Raw genomic sequence first — 18,711 nt, forward strand, 5'->3', positions numbered from 1 at the left:
AAAGCTCTATAGCAATTTTCTTAAAAATGTACCTGGTATGTCTTTGATAAATTAGTTACTGATGTATATAATGAAATCCACATACCTGTTACAGAGTTTGGTCACATTTCCTACCTGTCTACAGGAACAGTAGACATTTAAAGTATTTCTGCAAAAGACTGTTGACTCTTAAAGTCAACTTCAACAGGACAATTATTCAACAGGGAAAGTCAATTTTTGTTTGAAAATTGTTTTCCATCTTACATTACTACTTTTAGCATATCTTTGGGGCAGAAGTGGAAAAGGCTGAGAGCACGCTGTCTAAAAATACAGCAGAAAATTCCACGCAGATGATCCTGCAGAAAATGAAAGTTTCCAACATTCAGTTCAGTAGAAAAAAAGCAATTCCCTTTCACCTCTTAGTGTGTTTCTGATGGCGAGCTCCATTTGGTTTTTAAACTGCTCATATGACTCTGTTATAGGGAGCTCCAAGCAATTAAGGAGTCTGTTTCCAATGGGACAACTCCTCCGTAAAAATTTAATAGTAGGTTCAGGGTCAAAACCAATGGATGGTATAGAAGAACAGCCTGTTGCGAAGAGCAGAATATCCTCCAATGTCACTAGAGACTCACCACCTAAAAAAACCAGGATGAGATTTTGTCATTGACTGTCTATTTCACAAACCATTATGCTGCATGTTAATGTTAAGAGGACAAAACCAACACAAAATCAGACTAATATGCTGAATAAATATGCTGTTATATGGCTAAATAAGAAAAGATTTAGCAAGAAAAACCTACTTGGGTTAGTTCTAGAAAATCTTAGGTGAAAAACTCGTCTACAAGAAAATGATGGAAAACAACGATCTTTAAGATACAAACTATCTAATAAAGGATTTTTCTATATCACTTAGGCTGTGGGGTTTTTAAATACGCGGGAGTTCTAGCACCAATCTTTCAGATAGTTGCACCCCTCAAGTTTGATTATAATTGGGCAACAGTTTCACAAACTGTAAGGGGAAGGAGGAACAATTAGGAACTAACAGTGACCACTAAACCTTCATTTATTTACCCCACTGAACACTACAAATCAAGTCCTGTATATATACTAGCAGCTAAATATCCTGCACATGGAAGGGGGACAAGAACAAAAAAAAAAAAAGAAAGAAAGAAAGAATGTACTTACTTTCCACATCTTGCAAATAGCTCATCCAAAAATCAGCACCTTGAACTTTATTTACATCTGATGAGGAATGGATTGTAAAAAGATCACAAATAGTTTCTGCTGAAAGTCTTTCAGGTTTGTGGCAGAATATGCTAGAGAAGGCATCTGGATGCATTTGCATTTTCTCTAGGACACCAAGAGTTTTCAAACCTTGCCTAAAGCTGGGGGGGGGAAGAAAAAGCGCAACTATGCATTAGAACTTTGCATTTTATAAAGAAGCAAGACTGAACATAATATATCTTCCCCATTTGCAGTCTCCAAGTCTTGTCAATAAGGTGTATAGAGTAGTCAAATTTTGTCTTGGAAAATGCATTTAACTCATTTTAACAATCTACATGTCTGTGGAGCTTTTTGGGCAGATGAAAGAAATACCAGTAATATGCAAAAATTAACTTTATTTCCCAGTACTTGATTGTCTGTGCAAGGTTTAGTTTTAACTTTGATGTAAAAACATAGTGAATATCTTTCTTAAAAGTATATTTTTAGAAAACAGTTTAAATTCCCTGTTCCTTGGCAAAATGAGTTGTCTAAAAAGACAGCCTATGCTTGGCTCTGCAGTTTGCATCTGCTTACATGCTATTATTTCTCTCTGTAGCAAATGCAGATAACAGTATCCTGGGCTGTATTAGGAATTATGGTGCAAGCAGATCAGGTGATCCTTTTCCTCTGCTTGGCACTGGTAAGGCCATACTTGAAGAGCTGTGCCCAGTGCTGGGCTCCCCAGTACAAGAAAGATATGGACATACTGGAGAGAGCCCAGCAAAGGCTGAGTAGGATGATGAAGGGACTAAAGCATAACCCTACGAGGAAAGGCTAAGAGACCTGGGACTGTTCAGACTGGAGAAGAGAAGGTTCAGGGGGAATCTCAATGTGCAGAAATATCTGAAGGGAGTGTGCAGTCAGAGACAAGCTCTTTTTAGCGGTGCCCAGTAACAGGCCCAGAGGCACTGAACACAAACTGAAAAACAAGAGGTTGCACCTGAACATCAGGAAACACTTTCTAACTGTGCAGGTGACTGAGCAATGGCACAGGCTGCCCAAAGGTTCTAGAATCTTCATCCACAGAGATACTCAAAAGCCATCTGGACACAGTCCTGGGCAACTGGCTCAAGGTGGCCTGTCTTAAGCAGGGGGTGGTAGACAAGATGACTTCCAGAAGTTCCTTCCAACCTACACACCCATCTGACTCCGCAATGTAACTAGATATATTTAAATGCAAAAAACCCCCCCAAAAAAACCCAAAACCAAGCAACTAAGTTGAAAAAAACCTCACTACTTACTGTGTACTGGATAAAAACATTTCAAGCAACTGGCCTTGCAATTTGGCTACCATGTTAAATCATCATTACAATTTTACCTAAGTTGTTTACTCTTCATTTCTTACATTTCAAAAGGCAGAATGAATAAAATTCAGAATAAAAATGTTGAAAGTATATAGTCGGGGGGGAAGAACATTTAACAGCTAAAATGACCAACTCTTGTTCTACTCACTTAGGGATATTTAAGCCTATCTCCAAAAATGCATGCACAAACCCACATTTCCCCATAAACAAACAGGATAACCATTACCAGTTTTAAAATATGATATAGATTGTTCAAATATGCCAGAGGGCCTTGACTGAAAGACTAATTGCTGTGAACTTTGACAAATTTGAATCAACTTAATCTCCAGGAGGAGCTAATTTTGAATGTAAGGATACTTTTTTAAGAAAGATAACATTATAAATGTGTTAAGTATAAATCTGGCTATACTTGTTATAAAAATTAGCCTTTTTTACTGAGCAGATGAAGACAGCAGATTGCAAGCAAGGTCAGAGACCAATCAAAGAACAGTCAACAGCTGCAACTTTTCCAGATAAAGTCATTGCTACTTCATGGAAACATCAATGCAATGCTCATGTTCTAGCAGGTCAACTTAACACTTGTGGACACTGTCACTCTCCTAATGGCACACACAAGCTCACTAATTAAGAACATTGGAAAACTCATTTAAATTCTAAACATATGTCTAGCATATCTAAAATTGAAATATTCTAAATTTGAACAATTCTGATTAAAAAATGAAAATAAGCTAGAGAAAGTTTTAGTGCAAAGGACTTTGTGATGCTGTAGTTTCAAAACTGTAACAAAGAATGGGACCAAGGAGAAGTGGAACAGAGCAGATATGCACAGAAACAGTATTAAGTCTTTCAGCTTAAACTAGCTTAACAATTGATACTTAATCCACTGAAAATTACACTACACTTCACTGGTTTAAATGAAGAGTAAGTAAGAACATGTGAAAGTCAGTTTTACCAACATATTTTTAGTATTTCAGTGAGAAAAGAAAAAACCAAGTCTGAAAACTCAAACAAACCAAACCTTTCTAAAGGTGAAGCTATTCTCTTGATTACATGGTAGATCAATATGTCATTCACCAGCATGTTCTTTTCACACAAATCTGTTACAGGTCTTACACATCCAGCAGCAGCAAGGAAGTCACAGCAGTCGTGTATTGTAGAGTGTAGGCTGGACAGACTACTTGCATATTTTATCTGTGTAAGACAAAAGTTAGGAATTGTTTACTACATGTGTATGCAGAATACATATGTGAAATATGTAGGCGAAAAATAAGCTTTTTAATCTGAACAAGTTATAGTAAGTCCTTTATCTCCAGATACAATTTTGGACAAGAAATAAAACTAAACTTATTGCATATTACCGTTTCTATCATTTGTGCTACATCAACATCAGCAACATCTTCCAAAGCTGGCTGCACATTCTCTGGACCATAGACAAGACAATCAAACAGTGTTTTGGAAAAGAAACCAGGAGATGGACCACCATGAACCAGAGAAACCGCAATCATTTTCCCAGCTTCAAAATATAGATTCTCTTGTACAGCTGCAAACACAAAAATATATTTACTAATTATGCACAGAAATTATTTGTGATACTTATTTTTTTATAAAAAATGTCGTAACACAATTCCTTCTTTTAGGAGACGCAACAAATGAGGTTTGCCATCTCCTGATGATTGAGACAGTAAGACCACATTTTTACACAGGAGTACCGTATTCTTTAGCCACTATCAAGGCTTAGGAGAAGACGTAACTTCCTCTTCCACTTTGTACTCAATGCATATTTAATTCTGAAGCATAAGAACTTAAAGAAGCTAACTTTAGGAGAGATAATGTTCTAGACATTTAAGGAAAGGAGATTAAGTAGCAGAGAAAGTGAGACAGGAAGAAATAAATTAATTTGAAGAGAATGAATATATTAGTTAAAAAGGCCAAGGAAAAAAGTATGCTGTATTTTTAACTTGGTTGTCATCAATTTTTCCAACCAAACCAAATTTTTTTTGTTATTACAAATCTACACCCCATCCCCTTTCAGAACTGAGGAAAAACCAAAACCAATCAAAACCCAATTTCTATCCAAGCATTATACTTGTCAACTGGCACCCATACTGGCTGAAAGTCACAAAAAAAAAAGAAAAAAAAAAGAAAAAGAAAATGCTTTGAGCTGCATAGTTCTTGAGGTATTTTTGAGCAAAGCATTTAATTACCTTGAAAATCAAGGGACAAGTTCTTTGCAGAAGAGCCCACAAACAATGATGAATTCTGAAGGTGAAGCATTAATAAGTGGAAGAAATGGTGGTTGGATGCAGTGGAAGTATCTGTCTTTGACTGGGTTTTGCAGTGTAAGATCTTGATTTCAATGGTGTTTGTAGGACTGAAGTTGTGCTGTCTAAATACTTTTAAAGCACTATTCCAGATATCTTCTGCATTGATGTAAAGCTTTGTTTTTTTTTTATTAACTTGTAGCTTTAACTCCTTCAGTATATCACAAACTTCCCTTCTTTGCTTTCTTAAATGTCTACAAGAAAATCAAATGTACTTTTGGATGAAATGCATCATTCATAATTAGTAACAGTTATACAGAAAACATTCCAACTATTAAGAACACTATGGCACATTCAGGTATTGACTAAATTATACCAGTAACATATTTACTGTCTATTTTTCAAATATTATCTTTGTAGTGGCAAATTTTAAAGTACTTCTAAGAACTAGAAAAGAAGGGAGGCAGAACTACCTTTGCACAAAACAGTGGTTTTCTTAATTCAATTACACCAACATAGTGCCAAAAAACTTACACCAGTCTACATTTGAACATTGTGAAACCAGTGAGAAATTGAAGTGCATCATTTTGTTAGATGTTTTGCAATTAAATTAGAATCTTTGTCACTATAATTAAAAATACATTTGAGGAAGAAACATAGCAATTCTCATTTAAAAAAATAGGATCCCAGTCTAAATAAGACTTCTTCATTGCTTTCTAACCTCCAACTAAAACTATTTCAAGTACCCAACCTACTAGTAACTAATTCCCTCATCAGAACTTTTAGCACAGATTACAGACAGAACTCATAAATTAACTACTCGCAAGAAGATAAAGAATTTTACTTCCCTAAATTGAATATTCTGTATTAAAACATGTTTTTCTAGCATTGAATTTAGTACAATCATAAACTATTCCTATCATACAAATGCAAAAAACACTGAAAATTTGGGACAACTAATTAGAAGAAAGTAATTAGGATTCTTTTTAAAGAATGGTTAGTCATCCTTTGGTAAAAACAAATATGCATTTCTGGGGTCTGACCCACTCACTAACCTAGAAATTCTGAAGAGGTATTCTTTTATCCTTGCACCCCTCTAACATTTATAAACAGCAGAAGCCTTTATCAAGTTATGACTTCAGGTTTTTAGTACGCTCATTTCATTTTTCCAGTGACTATCTACATATATATACACATACACACAAACATACATATAGATACTATATATATACACACACACCCTCTGCATGTTCTGTAGGAAATATGGTATAAAGCCATGTACTAGATTACTCTTCAAGTAAGAAAAAAATAGAAGAAATACTTTTACCTCAAGGACCAGTTTCTGTTTGACATCAGTGGAGAGAGGGGTATCTTCACTCTGTTGGATGCTGAAAGTTCTAGGTGTGAGCAAGGAGACAAGTTGTTCTGGCACATTAGCTTAGGTGATCTATAAACCAAAACAGTATTTTAAGAAGAGATACAACTGAAGAATGCATAAGTCCTTCTTATTTGAAGGTAGCAGTATAGTTTCCCACTACTTCAGGACTGAATCTCATTTGCATCTTCATTACCATGAAGTCCACCGGTGCCTGAAGTACAATTTTAAAAATTAATTCGGTATTTTATTACACGGTGCTTTTAGGATCTGTTTTTAATTGCATCCCATACATGAGATGGAAGTCCTGACTGATATGTAAAAACTATTCATTTCTACAAGACTTGAAGTTTTTATTACAGCAGAGGAAGACATTAATATAAACATCTCTAAGCGCAATTTCTTAAACACTGTTAAAATGGAAAAAATACCAATGAGCAACCTTAAAGTTTTGCCATTTGTACACTTGAAATTACCTCTAAATTATTCAGATCTGCTTTTATCAAACTAAAAACTGATTTACATGCCACCAAATGTAAATAACTATCAAATTTACAGGCTTACTCAGGAAACTCCAATCACTAAACTTTACTCCAATTTTATTCAATTTGCAATTTAGTGTAAGAAGTTTCTCCTACAGAATAAGCCATGGCACTGCCTCATGTTTAAGTATTATTTGATATTCTAATCAGTTTCTGCTTAAAACAGAAAATTACACACTGGAGTAGAAAACTGCGTTGAGGTCCAGATGACTTCCGACAGCTCTTTAGAGATGGCTCTTCCAGCAAAGGTGTTCCACTTGTCTTTTCAGAGTCAGCCAAAGAATGTTTTTTCTTTCTGCTACGCTTCCCTGTATTATTGAATGAGATTAATTTAGTGAATTTGCTAGCTGTAAAGTACATTTAAGTAACTCATAGTTATGATTTTAAGAAGTCATTGTCACATCCATAACTTTACCTGACTTTGCAAAGATACTTCTGCATTCTGTGCACTCCCAGTTTTCCTCCCATGAATTCAGAGAAGAACAGGCCAAGTGAGTCCCACGGGAACCACAATACTGACAACGCTTTATTTCCCAGTTACTGGAATTAAAAACTTGGTTATTTAGAATTAGAAAGAAGAATGAGGTAGTTAATGTAGACTATTCAACAGGAAGTGTAATCTGGGCACTAAACTAAGAAAGTGTAATTTTATCAATCTGGTAGAATTGATTATAATCACAGGGAACTTTCTTCACACAAGATGTACTCTACTCACATCTGGCTGCAACGAAGCAAAAAACCAAGCTTCTCATGTTCCAGCACATTGATGAGGTTGAGTGAGGTTTGAATGAGGCTATGAGTTAGTACAATTTCTTGCCTTGAGGTCAATAGCTTGCAGGCAGTATTTTCTTCTCACACTGCTAGCCAGCAAACCTTCTCTGCATTCTATGGGTATCCACCAGTCAGCTTTTCCAAATGGTAAATTTTTAAAAGGAGAACTCTCTAGGGAAACATTCAAACTACTGATGTGTTGGGAGACAGACTTCTTAGCAGAGTCTGTTGCAATAGGACAAAGGTCCATTACAACTCAAACCATTCTATGATGCTATGATTATTCTTATATTCTGAAGATGACTGTTCCTTAATGACCGTGGTTAAGTATGTTAGGTTTTTGCCTAGATTTCTTCAATTTTGCTTAAACATACAATGGAACAATGTGACTGATATTAGTTCAAATGCTGTAAGTCTGAGGTGCAACTTTCAAAGACAATGTAAATCCTGAGGTGCATACACATACCATGAATGAACCAAGCAATGCTTGGTCAAACTGTATAAAGCAAAGCTAACATCTCTACAGGGAGTAACTACCACAGTACTATAGAAACAAGTCTTGTAGCAGAGGCTCTGACAGCTTTGAGTATACTGACGCTAACGGAAGATATCATAAGCACACAAAACAAGAATTCATGCAGAAAATGAACTCACTAATCAAAATTTAATCAAGCAGTAGAGCAGAATAAAGCCTTTCACATGATCACTCAAGCCTCTCACTACACTATCAGCAGTATTCTAGCTGCCACTTGCATGCAGGGGGATAGCTTGCAGCCAGATTGATTTTACTAGCTTTTACACAACTAGTTAATTTTCATCTAAGTCTAGTGCTTCAAACATAATTTTTTGTAAAGGTTCTACATATTTTACCACTTATGAAATTGCTAAATTAAACTCTGAAAGATACACAACATTCATTTATGCACTTGCTAATCTACATGTCATGTTGATGCACAAATTCTACTTCAGCTCTGTATCAAATAAGAACAAGGAGAAGATAACTAATAATCCATTGAAGTTGGTATTCTTGGCTTTTATAGCCTGATGAGAGAAATTTAGTATTGAAATATGACTACATGGAGGAAAACAAACATTTTATTTGGACTGTGTTGGCTTGACATTAAAACCTGATGCTGAACAACATCGAAGCACTGAAATATATAATAAACCCCCAACAACCAAAACCACACAAAAGAACTATTCCACCCTAAGTGACACTTTGCTGCTAGTGTCATACCTATCAGGCTTATTATAGTCTCTTCCCTTCCTGCAGAGACATCTTCTAACATCACAGTGTTGGTAAGACTGCAGTAAGTCTTGATATGCATTCTCTTCAAGTTCCCAAGATGCATCCCTATAAACAATGCAGAAGATAGGATATTAGAACTCTATTTCCAGTTATTTAAATGGTTACCCTATATTTGGACAAAGATGTATGTAATACACTCATGAATATATTTCAATCATGTAAAGTTCTAGGCAACAGTTAAGACAACTGCAGGGCAAGTCTATAAATCTAAGATACAGACTTTTTCTTGTGTAGAGACTTTGATTTGAACTATTTATTATAATTTTTCACATGAGCTCACTGCATGTCTGCTCTGTTCCATATTATTCTGCTTTCTCTCACAGCAAACACAGATATTTGTTTAGGCAGTCTACTCAATCTACCATTGAAAATGGTCTCATGAAAGGCAACTCTGAATTTTCCAGGCCAGTAGAGGAAAGTTAATCATGTATTTGACTCTTCTTCCTCTCCAAAACAAAGAAATGTCATTCTGTCATATTTTGAGGCTCATCAAGTGGTAGAAACTTATGAAAAACAGGTCAGAATTTAGGAAGCAATTGTTATACCTAACATATCCTAGACAATCCCTTGGCAGAAAATACAAGTTGTATGGCTGAGTAATCAGTCAAATTACAAAAAAAGACAATTACAATTCCGTCTGGACAGAAATTCAGATAATGTAAAATCCTGGGCACAGAAAACACACTTCTCAGCAACCTTATATATTAAGACAAAATTATTGTATTTAAGAAGTGTTTTCATCTTTTCAATGTGTTCCTAGTCAAATCATTAAAAGCATTAAAAATGACTTTTCAGAGCTTTCTGTATTCTGTTTGAGATAACTAATTTGACCTTTGCCAATATTTATGCACAACTAAAGGAAACAGGCTACTCATTACCAAAACAAGCAATTCTCCAATTGAAGGTTCTTTAATACCCTATCAAAGTTTTCATAGAAGAGCGCTTATTTACAAAACTACTTACTTTTCTGGAATGTGTATGCCCATTCTCAACATTTCTTCTTGAAATTTGCTCTTGTTATTACATACCGTGCACCTAAAGAAAAATATCCCAGCACTCAAAGCTTGATACTGCATCAAGAGAAAAAAACAAGGAAAAAAAAAAACAAACCCAAACCAATTATTGAATTACTACCATCCTTAGGATACCAATAAATAATGCCTTAATATCGATAAACATTACATTCATGTATACTATACTGGCATGGATGTTAGAGCTGACATCAATTGTGCTGTCACTTGACACTGAGGCAAATGAAGAGCATTTTCTCTTCCTTTAAAGGAAAAGATCTCACATGTTAGAATAAGGTTCATAAATAAAAGCACAATCCTTTTCAGTCAGCGTCTCCAGATCAAGAATAAGTTTACAAAAAGAATGTTGTAGCTTTTTACATCTGTGGACTGAGGCAAAGAGAACTGATGATGGATAAATGGTATTTTTAGCATTCAGATTCTGCACATGACTTACAAGAATGCAACTACCTAGGCTGAACTTCATTTCCTAAAAATAAGTAAAGGCATGAAGTATATATTACACTAGCAGAAACATGGGGGGGTAAAAATTTAAAAAAGCCAAATTCCTTTTGTCTCGATAACACAATTTCAGCATTGTCCTTTAAACCTAGTATACTTCAATACCTACTACCTACTTTAACACTAAGCAATTTCACAGCATTTTAAGCAACTACTCCATTATTTCCAAACATAAAAGAAACATTCTCTCTGTGGATGCAAAAAGAAAAGAAAGGGAAAACCTTCGTTACCTGCAAGCATTCTCGATGAAACCAAGCACTTTTACAGCAAGGACTTTTCATTACACCGTACACTGGAAGATGTTCAACCAAATCCAGGCATATTGTGCATTGTGAAGCTCCTCCATATTCTTCATCTGTAAACTTTTGGACTGGTCTATGTTCCCAGCAGTAAGATCTAAAAATGATAATTCATGGTTCCCTTATCAAAACAAGGTCTTAAGAACCTACCTCAAAATTTGAAGATAGCAAAATCAATTCCTTATTATGTCTTTCATGAATAAACACTATGCAACATGCTAAAAAAGCAGGCGTACTGGTTTTGGCTAGGATAGAGTTAAGTGTCTTAATAGTAGCTTGTATGGTGCTGTGCTTTGGATTTATGATGGAAACAGTGTTGATAACATGGGGATGTTTAAGTTACTGCTGAGCAGTGCTTGCACAGAGTCCAGACCTTTTCTGTTTCTTACCCCATGCACCAGCCAGCAGGCTAGGGGTGCACAAGGAACTGGGAGGGGATACAGCCAGGACACCTGACCCCAAATGACCAAAGGGATATCCCATACCATGACATCAAGCTCAGCAAGAAAACTGGGGGAAAGAAGGAGAAAAGGGAGACACTTGGAGTTATGGCATTTGGCTGTTGATAACAATGTTTAAGTTACTGCTGAGCAGTGCTTGCACAGAGTCCAGACCTTTTCTGTTTCTTACCCCATGCACCAGCCAGCAGGCTAGGGGTGCACAAGGAACTGGGAGGGGATACAGCCAGGACACCTGACCCCAAATGACCAAAGGGATATCCCATACCATGACATCAAGCTCAGCAAGAAAACTGGGGGAAAGAAGGAGAAAAGGGAGACACTTGGAGTTATGGCATTTGGCTTCCCAAGCAGACCTTTTCTGTTTCTTACCCCATGCACCAGCCAGCAGGCTAGGGGTGCACAAGGAACTGGGAGGGGATACAGCCAGGACACCTGACCCCAAATGACCAAAGGGATATCCCATACCATGACATCAAGCTCAGCAAGAAAACTGGGGGAAAGAAGGAGAAAAGGGAGACACTTGGAGTTATGGCATTTGGCTTCCCAAGCAATTGCTACACATGAAGCCCTGCAATCCTGGTGGTGGCTGAACACGTGTCTGCAAATGCGATGTGGGGAATGAATTTCTTGTTCCACTTTGTTTGTGTGCACAAGCTTTTGCTTTACTTATTGATCTATCTCAACCCAGTAGTTTTATTGCTTTTGCCCTTCTGATTCTCTCCATGATCCTGCTGGGGATAGTGAGCAAGTATCTGCCAGCTGCTCTCCTGCCTCTCAGGGTTAAACCACAACACATATGAATAAATTACTTATCTAACAGAGCAAGTCAACAGAATGACAGTATGGAAGAATCATGTTGCCAACCAATGCTCTGTAAATTAGAGATCATATATGCTCTTTCTCCTAAAACTACTGGTCCAAATAATGTGTTTTCTGTCCTCAAAACTGCAAGATCTTCCTGTATTTCAGTTAGCATAACATTAAAGAAGAAATTTTGAGCTTGCATATTGATTCTGCAGAGTCTAGGCAGTGTTATAAATTTTGTAATTTAGCAAATTTTCAAAGACATAAGACACCCATGAAATGCAGCTCTAGAAGAAACCTTTCAGAAAATGCATTATCTTTATATGTGCTTGACATAATGTGAGTTGTTTAATAAGTTAAAGTACGTGCCAGACTTCAATCCATCCATCCTACAAACAGCTAACAGAAGGCAGAATAATGCACTCGAGAACTTTGACTACAGCCAAAATGCTAGATAGATGATAAAAGAAAATAAAGCATTTTTTTAGACATTTGATATTAAATCCGTTTTCCTGCAGTCCACCTCTAATAAGCTTTGAAACACAATGGAATGGCATACAGTGTGTTTTGACTGCTGTGAGATATGGGCAGCCAAACCGCTGCCATTTCAACAAACGCATAGAAGATGGGCAAAAAACAAAAAATCTACCATTATGTAATTTATTGCAGAGTTTAGAATTTAATGCTTAATTTTATAAGAAATTTAACTACCTGTGGAAGCATTAAACTATATATTTTGAAGTGTTAAGAATTTAGTTTACAGGTACTAGGTGTAACTGTTTGACCTACAAGTCTTCCAAAAGTCAGGTTTGTTTTTTTAATTAGATAACCTGGATGTCACTTATAATTAACAGCCTATCCAATAATAACCCACGAACAAACCAAATAATCTCCTGTATAAATATAATGAATTGAAAATGGAAAAGCAACAAAACCTCAGAACTTACCTGAAGTCTTCCATGAACTGGTAAATACATTCCTTTTCTATCCCACAAGGAAAATGGAAACTTCGTCTGCATTTGGGATCTACACATCCAATCGAAGCACCCTTTTTCTTACAGACACAACATGTCTAGGAATAATTTGTTTTAGAAATAACAGACTATTAACATCTAAAGTCCAAGTAAAATTACAGGAGTTAAACCAATAGAAAAATTTTAAGAAGTGTGTACAAAATAATATTAGCCATTAGACCGTAACTGAGACAATACTATGCGTTTTAGCTACTTCAAAGAGTAAAGATATATAGTTATTTCACAGACTTTATGCATTGATTTATATGCATATTGTCTTGTGGCATGTAAGCTAAAGTTATTACACCACCACCTATAGCTTAGTTGCGTCTATAAAATTATATACTATCAGTTTGAGGCCCAGCATAATGTCATGAGGTATAATGAATATGTAATTCACTCTTATTCATTTATCTACAACATATCCAGGAAATAAAAACATTGGCAAACTTCTGCAGGTTTTATTTTCCCTTGTGGCTTCCCGGCACCCAAAATACTTGCTACTTAAGCATAAAATTCAGATGCTTGAATGGGCTCAATACACATTCCATTGGAGAAATAAAAGAAAACAAACCCCACCAGGCAATACCGAGTGCATTTAAATGTTACTTTTTCCCCTCTTGTAAATACCAAAGACGACATTCTTACCAGTTTTGCAGCTCTCTTCATTTCTTTTTTAACATCTGTGAATAAGAATCCATCTATACCTTCATCTTCTTTCCCTCTCTGCCAAATGCCACTTGACAACAGCTATGAAAACAAATTAAGCATTTTAAAACATTCAGCTACCTAAAGATTTAAAATTACCTACACTGAGCTTGTCAAGTAAGAGAGAAATTTAGCCTAACAAAGCTTGTATGTAAACATTTTCATGATTAAAAAACACCTACATGTTTTTTGTCCGATATGACAGTAGGGAATAGTAGCCAATAACATGAAAAGAAATACTTCATAAATCAAAGTATTGTGCAACATTGTAGAGCCCAAAATAGCGTATTTTGCCTTCCTTTTTGAAGTATACAGGCTATTCAGATAATTGCAAACAATTACTTTTGGCATATAAATCTTCAGAGGAAGTAAAATCAAATTAGCTTAGTTAATATGAATGACAATTGTGCTGTGGAGATAATGAACCACAGTAGGAAGTAACTGTACTGAAGTGCAACCTAAGAGGAAAAGTAATTCGCTTTAGAGGAGATTTAAATAAAAACAGAATCAAGTAACGAGGCAAATCAGAAGAGTCTGATAATAGACATCAAAGTTAGTAAGGCAGTTACATCACAATTTTCAGATAACTAGTTTCACAACTTGATGCCTCCTATGTTCTTTACAATCTCATCGTATAATTTCAACACAGCACCATTTTAGCTACAGTTTTATCAATATTTTAGTCAAATGTAAAATTAATACCAAAACAAATTATATTTTTCCAACTGTGAGACATCTGGCAAAGAAAAATAAAACTGCCCCACTAATGGGCTTCTTTCTAGAACTCTTTTCTTATATAATATACAGTAGACATAAGTAAAACCACGGGGTGTTGTTTGCTTGCTTTTAAAAGAAATAGAGACACAAACAAAAGATGCTGTGGTGAGCTTCCTGCAGTTAAAATACCTTATAAATCATATGGTTCAGTATTGCAAGTGTGCCCTTTCCTAGCTGTTCTACTTCATCAGCATAGGACTTTTTCCTATCATTTCATATGGCCCTACGTACTACACGAAATTATCACGAACAGACCTAATTTTCCTTTCAGCTGCTAAAAATTTGTTTAAGAAAAAAAATTTCTAGCTTCACATAACTTTGGAATACCTCCACTGCCCTTCATCTTTAAAGGATTCAATATCCAACCTATTAAGCCTTCTGCAATCAATATTCTTTAAAGGACTTTAAGAAAACACGTCCCAAATTATTCCTGGAATTCTGGAGACTTTGTTGAACTTGGAGAAAAATATTTGATATTATTTTAGTCACCTGCAAAAATTTAGAGTTTAATAGGTAGTTTAAGTATACTTTTAAGGATATGAATCTAGGAAAATGCTGTGTGATAACAAAAGCACTCAACCACAGTTTATATCCATAGCTTTGTTTAAATTATAAACTTTTACTAATTAGTGATATTGTAGCAACATGATCAGTAGGGTACATAGTACTTAACTCACAGTAGGACTAGTGTTAAATTGTCTTATGTAATGTCAGAGAACTTAAAGCCAAACAAGAACTAATGAGAAACAAGAAAAAAACCCCAACTTTTCTCTATTTTCTCCACCAGAGGTAGAATTTTCACATTCCAAGTTTTGAAACTACACTTCTCATAGGAGAGAATATTGTAGGTGCATATTGTTTCCTTTCTCTTAACATGTATCTTCATTGCTATGTGCTATGATAGATTACGAAAATTAATGTAAGTAATTAATTTCAATGGACCAGGAACAGAATTTCACTTTGAATAAAGGCTTGTTGGGATTTACTTATTTCATTTGCTGCACCTGACGCTACAAGTTAAAGCTCACAGTTCAAGCTTTACAAGAACAAAATTGTTACAGCAACAGTTTGGATGGGTTAAATCCTTGCTGCATTTGCTTTTTCTTTTTCCCCAGTTAAAACAGACAACTTCAAAATCAACACTACACACTTACCAAACAGTAATAATGAAAAGTGAGTTTGTATTTCACATAGGTCTTCTTTTCTCCATACTTTTCAGGGCAGTCATCTGTCCGTCCACAGAGAACACAGACTAAAATACAAAACCATGTTTAGAATCAGAGAGTGTACTGGAATTACTATGGATCAGCTACAGAACAGTAACTTTAATCTCTTTTAATCACATGCATCTTCAAGCAGTTTACTGGATAAAGGACAGTAGATATCCCTTTCCTTAATGTTGAATTTCACAGTAGATACAGAAGAGGGTACTATTTAGTCTTCCTTTAGTTATTGAAAAGAAAATCCTTCACCAGCCTGCTGATTCAGGAGAGGCGTATCAGCCCACCTGAATTCACAAGGAGACTGCACTCTCAACTGAAGTGTTCTTCCCAAAGATAATTATCAAATGGCCAACAATGTCCAAGGTGTGTATGAAATATGTCATGTAATTGTTTTCAGTATAGTACAGAAATCAGCATATTAGACTCCACAAATCAACATAACCATTTCTTTGTATACCCATGTGATAACCTTGGTGAAAAGCACATCAATGGTACCCCTGAGGGTACCAATTAATATGCTACCACTGCATTAAAAAGCATTCAAGAATTTGAGACAACATTGGATTCAACTAAAACCTTGAGCACTTCCCACTTACTCAAGTTCTGGCCCACAAACATACTTTCACAGACATTTAACAACTTCCCTTCAATACCCAGTAGATATACAAGATACATTTACGATATTCTAAAATCAGGAACAGTCATAGAAGTGACAAGAATTAGGGTTCTGCTTCAGCCTAAGCCAGTTCTGAACTGTACATCTCAAAACACAGCTCTGCGTGATTTGGCAGCCGAATTCACAACGTTACCTTCTTAAAATATCTGCACAAAATATGTTTAAATATTCCAATTACAGCAAAGAATTCCAAGAAAGTTTATAAGTTACTTCTTTTTCATTCTGTGAGACAAGTGGTTCCAACACAATTTGATTTCTGAAAATCCAACTGTTCCTTGAGCTCAAATAAAACAAGTTATAACTGGCATTATACATGCAGATGAAATATTTTTGAAACTAATAACAACTTTACTTACATGAGCTTTGAATATCAAGTTTTCTGGATTTACTCATCATGAGGCGTTCTGGCTATCTGTCATGAAAAGAGTTGTTAAATACATGCACAGTGCATTAATGACTATTAAAGACCTCTTTCACATTTTATTTAAAATAGAAAAACAAAAAGTCCAAATTCAGCAAACTAAAAGTAGGATTAACAATAAATATTATATTACATCTCAACTGTTATTGTGAGAGATACAAGTTCAGAAAGCAGGATGCCAATATCCAGAAAAAATATTCCAAGGCCAATGAGCGTACAGGAACTTTTAACTACTTCCCCAAACTAGCAATACATTTTATTTCTAAAACAGTCCAATTCAACAGCTAGTTATGTACAAACTTAACTGTACAGAAGAGAAGAGGTCTTGTTTATTTTAAGCCAATGGTGCAAGGACTACCTAGGGAGTAGCTGTCACTTCTGCTCAAATGAAGACTCTACCAACATGAGGAACTTGGAAGCAAAACATGACTGTGCAGGGTAGTGATGTAACTATGAATAGAGTCTTCACTGTTTGGAGAAAATGCAGGCTACTGGCCTCGTCAAAAAAACCCTGATCCACAAACAGCAAAACAAACAAACAAACAAAACCCCAAAAAAACCAGGTGAGGAATCCAAAACTGGGACATGCATAGAAGGGAATTTACAACCATTTAAAACTATGTACTTTACATTCTGAAGCAGAGAGTGATTTAGATGCACTGAGTAAACTTGCATTGCTTTCGGACATTACATGTTTCAAACATCTCATGAGCTGTCCTTTACTGTGTGCCATGGGAAACAAACGCAAACAAAATCCCTTGTTTCTTCCCCGCAGCAGATGATTATTCCTTCTCAGAACCCTTCTAGGAAGATGTCTGTAGACCTCTGACTTGCCTTCCCAAAGGAAGCTGAAGAAAGCATTACTCAAGTTCTGCAAGCCAAGAATCACGGGTGATTGCCTGCAGATCCATGCCTGACCTCAGCGGGCGGATAACTCCCTTCTCACACACCAAAGTGAGCAGAGAAGCAGCCGGTAACAAATCCAAGGTTCAAGCCAGAAGCCTGGCACACTCCGAGCTATGAGTGGTGTGGTATTTAGTTTTGACTACTGCCAGGTAGCAGCTGCAGCAAGAAACCTCGGGCTAACCCAAACTATTGCAAATAAAGTACTGTAGCCGTTTTACAGGAATTTCAGGAAAGCAGTTTTATTGAGAAAGAAAAAAAGGAGGTAGAAGTCTCAGACGTAAGGCAACAGCTCAAAGCCACTGCACTTTGTTAGAGAATCGGAGTAGCTGTACACAAAAGACCTTTCCAGAAAATGGTCTAAAAGGAAAACGAACCAAAAAGCAGCGCAACTAAACTAGATGAAGAGGCTCTTAAAAATACACACCGCACCGGCAGTCAGCTGAAATAACCGATTACATTTTCCCAGAAATGCAGTTCCCTCTTTCTAAACTACAAAGGAATAAATATACAAGTCCTACCAGGCGGAGAAAACATACATGTGACTGGGAATAAGAAAACCACCTTCCTACCTTTGCCTGGCTCCAGCAAAACAAATCGCTACGCCACTCCCACCCGCTTTTCTCAAATTGTTTCAGGGAAATGAACCCGAGGTTCAAATTAACAAGTCAAAAGATGCGCGAGAACAAGCACGGCGCGTCTGTCCTGCAGGGCTATTCACGGGAACAAAGCCGTTCCACATCAGTCTGTTCGCCAGCAGGCAACGCATTATCGCGCAGTGTTTATTAAAACACGGTGTAAACAAGATATACTTACTTTGCCTAAAAAAAGATAGAAAAATCCTCAGAGTGGGTGTTTAGGTTTTGGTAAGTTCTGTCAGTCTTTACTGCTCCGGGACGTAAGGTGTTCTAGAGTCCTTTAACCAGACGATGGAAAGGTGAAAACCCGCACGTGCCCCCAAGCGGCACCGGCGTCCCGCACGGGAACAAAGGAGCTCTCCGCAGCCCATCCGTGCGCCCCGTGGGGAACGAGCCCGCACACGGGGCGCCTCCGGCTCACCCCGCGGCTATTCCCGGCGCCGTGACCCAGC

General features: G+C 36.5%; 1 protein-coding gene across 1 annotated transcript; it reads right to left on the minus strand.

Moving 5' to 3' along the window:
• Positions 1–366: 366 nt before the first annotated feature.
• Positions 367–16,690, minus strand: G2E3 (G2/M-phase specific E3 ubiquitin protein ligase). The gene is given in 15 exon segments (XM_009070479.1): positions 367–614; positions 1,165–1,364; positions 3,565–3,737; positions 3,905–4,086; positions 4,751–5,061; positions 6,144–6,254; positions 6,903–7,032; positions 7,140–7,264; positions 8,733–8,849; positions 9,768–9,874; positions 10,567–10,732; positions 12,848–12,972; positions 13,562–13,663; positions 15,553–15,650; positions 16,654–16,690. Coding segments are annotated over 15 exon segments (2,232 nt in total).
• Positions 16,691–18,711: the final 2,021 nt, after the last annotated feature.

Source organism: Acanthisitta chloris, unplaced genomic scaffold (genome assembly GCF_000695815.1).
Source record: "Acanthisitta chloris isolate BGI_N310 unplaced genomic scaffold, ASM69581v1 scaffold8682, whole genome shotgun sequence".
In the NCBI taxonomy this organism is placed as follows: domain Eukaryota; kingdom Metazoa; phylum Chordata; class Aves; order Passeriformes; family Acanthisittidae; genus Acanthisitta; species Acanthisitta chloris.